Here is a 5,000-nt window from a genome sequence, read left to right as displayed (position 1 = left end):
CACCATAGGAATTCGCCTTCCTGCAACCACACAGTATTATGCCTTATTTGTATTTTTCATAAAAGTAAGACATTTTACACAGATCGAGAGAGGTAGTGTTCCTCCGAGAACGCGCCAGTGAACAATGATTGTCCTGATCTATGTAAAATTTCATATTTGGGTTAATAATACAAAAGACATTTATATTGATCGGTTTATCTTTAGAATTCCTTTTACTTGTACGATTGAAGGCACACAAACATGCACACATGCACTTCTTGACTAGCCACCCAAATTTGAGATTTTGTCGGACTTTGACACATTTTCAATCGATATATTAAATTATATTGGATTGGATTGGATTGGATTGGATTGGATAAGATTTACAGTCCAGTGAGGTTACCCTCATGGAAATTCGGGCTGCTTTCTCCCCGGGGAAAGCGAGCTGCCATACATACGGCGCTACCCATATTTTTTTTTTCCTGCATGCGTGTATTCATGTTTCCTGAGACTTAATGCCGTGTGAGATGGAATTTTTTACTTTATTCCAAGTCCCACGGGTATTTGATGGACATTTTTATCTATGCCTATACAATTTTGCCAGGAAAGACCCTTTTGTCAATCGTGGGATCTTTAACGTGCACACCCCAATGTAGTGTACAACGAAGGGACCTCGGTTTTTCGTCTCATCCGAAAGACTAGCACTTGAACCCACCACCTAGGTTAGGAAAGGGGGGAGAAAATTGCGGCCTGACCCAGGCCTGAACACGCAACCTCTCGCTTCCGAGCGCAAGTGCGTTACCACTCGGCCACCCAGTCGTTACCACTCGGCCACCCAGTCGTTACCACTCGGCCACCCAGTCGTTACCACTCGGCCACCCAGTCCATTATTAAGTCTTTCCTTGGATGAGTTCATGATCTGGTTCAGCAGCTCCCCTTAACGGTGAACGTATCAGAGCAAAGCCTGTCGATAAATCAATTATCGATCTGTTCGCCAACAGAATCCACGTGAGCTCCCAGCTCTGGGCCAGGCTTTTACATCGGATAGGAACATCCCTCCACTTGGACACGTACCAACAATCAACACCCTGGCTATGTCATGATTGTAACCTTTGTTAAAATAAACTTATGTTTAAACCAACACCCTGGCTACTTTCTGTGCAGAATGAGATTTTGTTTAGAATTATTTTCTTTACGGACACTATATTGGCAATCTTTGAAGTTGATTCATAAAACAACTTTTCATTCTGCACAGGAAACAGTCAGGATGTTCATTTGTAGTATGTTTCCAAGTGTCGGTATATGTTCTTATGCCATGGAAAACCCTGGACAGATTTGTGAAGGTGGGTCGAACTTTTCTCAACTAATGAATTTCCTTTTGGATAATTACAAAGAAAACAAGTCCCTTCAAGCAATATCAAAACATGTATTCAATCAGTCGGCCTGAAAGTAACAAATCGACACTGAAAACCTGGGCTGTTAACATAAAAAAAATTGAAATATTAAGAGTGACTGCAATCGATGTAGCAAAGCATTCTCTCTCTCTCTCTCTCTCTCTCTCTCTCTCTCTCTCTCTCTCTCTCTCTCTCTCTCTCTCTCTCTCTCTCTCTCTCTCTCTCTCTCTCTCTCTCTCTCTCTCTCTCTCTCTCTCTCTCTCTCTCTCTCTCTCTCTTTCTCTCTTTCTCTCTCTCTCTCTCTCTTTTTCTCTCTTTCTCTCTCTTTCTCTCTCTTCATTTTATTTATTTAAAATAAGAATGAAATATTATGAAACTAGGTGTTGAAGTTACCACTTGTTCGCCATTTTCGGTTATCTGAATGTGTATTGATTATCATTTTAGAACGTGTACATAAGCAGTCGGCTTGCTAACGTTATTGTTTGTTGTTGTATCAAAGAAAATGACTAAAACACGCTTAAAACAAAACCTGGGCTGCGGGGCACGAAGTGAAAGTGGGTACCACCCAAGTGAGTGGGAGCCAGCCGTGGGGTCTGATTAGTTGAAATCACCACAAACTTCAATGTCAAGCAATCAGACCCCGTGGCTAGCTCCCACTCACTTGGGTGGCACCCACTTTCGCTTCGTACACCATAGCCCAGGAATAAGCCATTGTAAAGACTAATAAATAAAACAAATTAAAAACAAACAGAAACACAGAAGCGAACAATACTCACGTGTATCCAGGCTCCACGCCACTAGAAGGAACACGTGATGACGCGTTAGTCCTTTCCGTCCTCGGCGTACAAGGCGCGACGGGATTAGGCGTGGCAGGATTAGGCGTAAGCGCAAGATTAGGCGCAGTAGGCTTAGGCGCAGGCCTAGGCGCGGGTTTGGGCGCGGTTATACGTGGTGGCGCCTTGACTATCTCAGGGTCTGTAAGGTCCACGACGGATATGGTTCCTGTTTCTTTGCACACGGCGTTGATATGGCCGCCCTTCTTTTTCTTGTTGTTGTCATTGCCATCGTCACTATCATTCTGATCGTCCTTCTGGATCAGTTGTTGTCGTGCACGGCGTCGTGCTTTGCGACGACAGTATCTGAAAGAAGAGGAGAAAAGACGATATATACTCTTCAAAAAATGTTGAGGACCGCGGCGACTCATGGTCAATTTGCAACTTATCTCTGTAATCGCAAAATCCACAACGAAAAGTCATAAACACTTAAAAAGAAAAGAAATATGCTCAACACTAACTGAACTCACACGTATGATCGCAGCTCTGTACATTTTTCAGACTGGAAGAAAAGCGTCAACAAGCTACGTTTGACAAGGTTGACGTGTTATCTCGAGCTACTGTGACGATGCTTTGTGGCCCGGAGTTGGATTCTAAAAATTCGTCTCCCTGTGGGTTATTGTGCATTTTGTTGCACAACCAAAATGATGACAAAAACGATGTTTGGTGGCTTGTCGTCAGACCAGCATTTTGTTGTTGGTCCTCGGGGAGCATATCGCCTTTTGTCTCATATTCATCAACCGCGGCCTTCGGCCTTGGTCGATAAAGATTAAACAAAAGACGATATGGTCCCCTTGGACCAACAAAAAAGCTTGTCTGTCAACAAGCCACCAAACATCTTATAATATTGTTTATGTTTATGTTAAATTTATGTTTGGCATGCGTTTGAAAAACTGGTCCATAACATTGTTCACGGTCATTGTCTCGCTTGTGTCTTCCGAACGAGCTTTGGACAACTTGTCAGATACGTTTATTGTCTGTATTATAAGTGTTCGTCTGTAAGTCCACTTAACTCATTGTCTCCCAGGTACGGATATATTCGTACCCACCCATATGGCTCTATCTGACCAGGTACGGATATATCCGCTCAGACTGTTAGCTTCAGTCGCTTCCTGTAACGTTCATCTAACGCCTGCATTCCAGCGTGTTGATACACAGTTACTACACAGTTACTACAATTCTGCGTGACCTGCTGCAGCACAGCTGGTCTCGGCTAAAACAACCTTGGTCAACATAGGTGGGGTAGAAAGTGTTAAAAGACCGCTGGGTCGAAGATCAGTGACCATAATGTTTTGCTTTGATCCTATAACATACCTTTCTTGTTTTTTGATGCGGAAGGCCGGCTTTACCCAATCTACACATTCGGCAAATCTGAGGTAGCAAGCCGAATTATTTACTCGGGAAAGACAGTGCCTTTAAGACGTTCCTGACAAGAAAAACTGCGGTAATTTACCTGTTGCATTTTGCCATGCAGTAGATGAAGCAGCAGCCGCCGTAGATGAAAACCATAGTGGGCAGGACGACATACATGGCCATGTTGTAAGGATCGTCCAGGAACTTGTCGTAGTGTTTCTTGCCGTCATCTTCTGTCTCTGTTGCTTGTGTAGAGGTGGCCGCCATAGCTGAGGCTGCAAGATATCAATTTTCATCAACACGAATTTCTCACTCAAAATGATGAAGTTGTGTATGTGGGTTATTCTCCAGAGCTGTGTACCAGTGGAAGCCATGTTACGAAGTTAAAGTTTCTGTACTTAAAGGCACACTCAGCTTCCCGTAAACCATCAATTTCTGGTCACAGACACTGTCAGGCTTTTACACACAGTACAAACACCATTTCGTTTAAATACTCACCGCTTGAGAACATTAAAGGTGCCCAACGTAAAGAGCGAGCAATTTTCAAAGAATTTATTTTTCCGTGGGCACCCGGATTGTCTGATCAGACAATCGGACGACGCATTTTAGCGCTAGGCCTAACTTTTAAAATCTAAATAATAAATTGACAGCTTGTTACACAAACATTCTTAAATCATAAAAGAATTCTTTTTTCATCAAGACAAGATCAGTACAACTCGAAGTTTTGAAAGTTTAAAAAAAGATAGCCCGGAAGTGTGTCCCGCAAAACGTGGTTCTTGTAGCAGACGAATGTTCTGCATGTCGCCAGTTTCTTTGAACGCTCAACCGCCACCGCTCAGTTCGTGTAACTCGCAGCCGTTTGTTGCGTTTTAGATTCAGAGGTACACAATAACGTGCTATTGCAGATACAGCGAGTGGCATTGAAATCACAAACTGACTACTAAATTGTGAGAGAAAAAAAAAGTGGATCATACGGGTTCACGATGGCTCAGGGTTTAGATAAACCACAAAAACAGGTGTGTGGTTTACTCGAGCTAAATAGCCATTCAAACGAACTGTGTCATTTAATGCTATTAAATGCTATAGCAAGTGTGTTCGATAAGGTTAGAACTGCTTTTTTCATGAGAAGATTTAAATCTTGGGCTTTAAACAGTTCACACGGTAATGATGTGTTTTGATGGTTCGAAGATTCTCCCTCCTGTGCATTTACACTGCAGACTTTCAACATTAAAAGTCATTTTTGGTTGGCTTCGGCTTTGATGGCGTGTGGGTAAGTTGGCTGACGATGGAATATGTGTGACACATATGTGTATCGGTAGTCTATACAGTTATAATAGCAAAGAAATATCCTGCCTCAGGCTGCCTTCTAGCAAGTCCATGTATCAACAAAACTCATATTTAATCTGTTTAAAAGCAAAGATGAAACGTGTCAGTAAAAATC

General features: G+C 42.6%; 1 protein-coding gene across 1 annotated transcript in view; it reads right to left on the bottom strand.

The window, feature by feature from the left end:
- The window catches only part of LOC138983803 (uncharacterized), a 16,133-nt gene that overhangs the window by 2,269 nt on the left and 8,864 nt on the right, over window positions 1-5,000 (bottom strand). The window contains exons 2-4 of the mRNA XM_070357134.1: window positions 3,660-3,834; window positions 2,150-2,512; window positions 1-20 (exon numbers count right to left, since the gene is read on the bottom strand). The exon at window positions 1-20 is cut by the window's left edge and continues 2,269 nt beyond it. Of these exons, the coding sequence (XP_070213235.1) occupies window positions 1-20; window positions 2,150-2,512; window positions 3,660-3,826 (550 nt within the window). The 5' untranslated portion in view covers window positions 3,827-3,834. The remainder of the gene's footprint in view (window positions 21-2,149; window positions 2,513-3,659; window positions 3,835-5,000) is intronic.

Source organism: Littorina saxatilis, linkage group LG13 (genome assembly GCF_037325665.1).
Source record: "Littorina saxatilis isolate snail1 linkage group LG13, US_GU_Lsax_2.0, whole genome shotgun sequence".
NCBI classification, from domain to species: domain Eukaryota; kingdom Metazoa; phylum Mollusca; class Gastropoda; order Littorinimorpha; family Littorinidae; genus Littorina; species Littorina saxatilis.
This window is presented reverse-complemented; position numbering and strand designations above follow the sequence as displayed.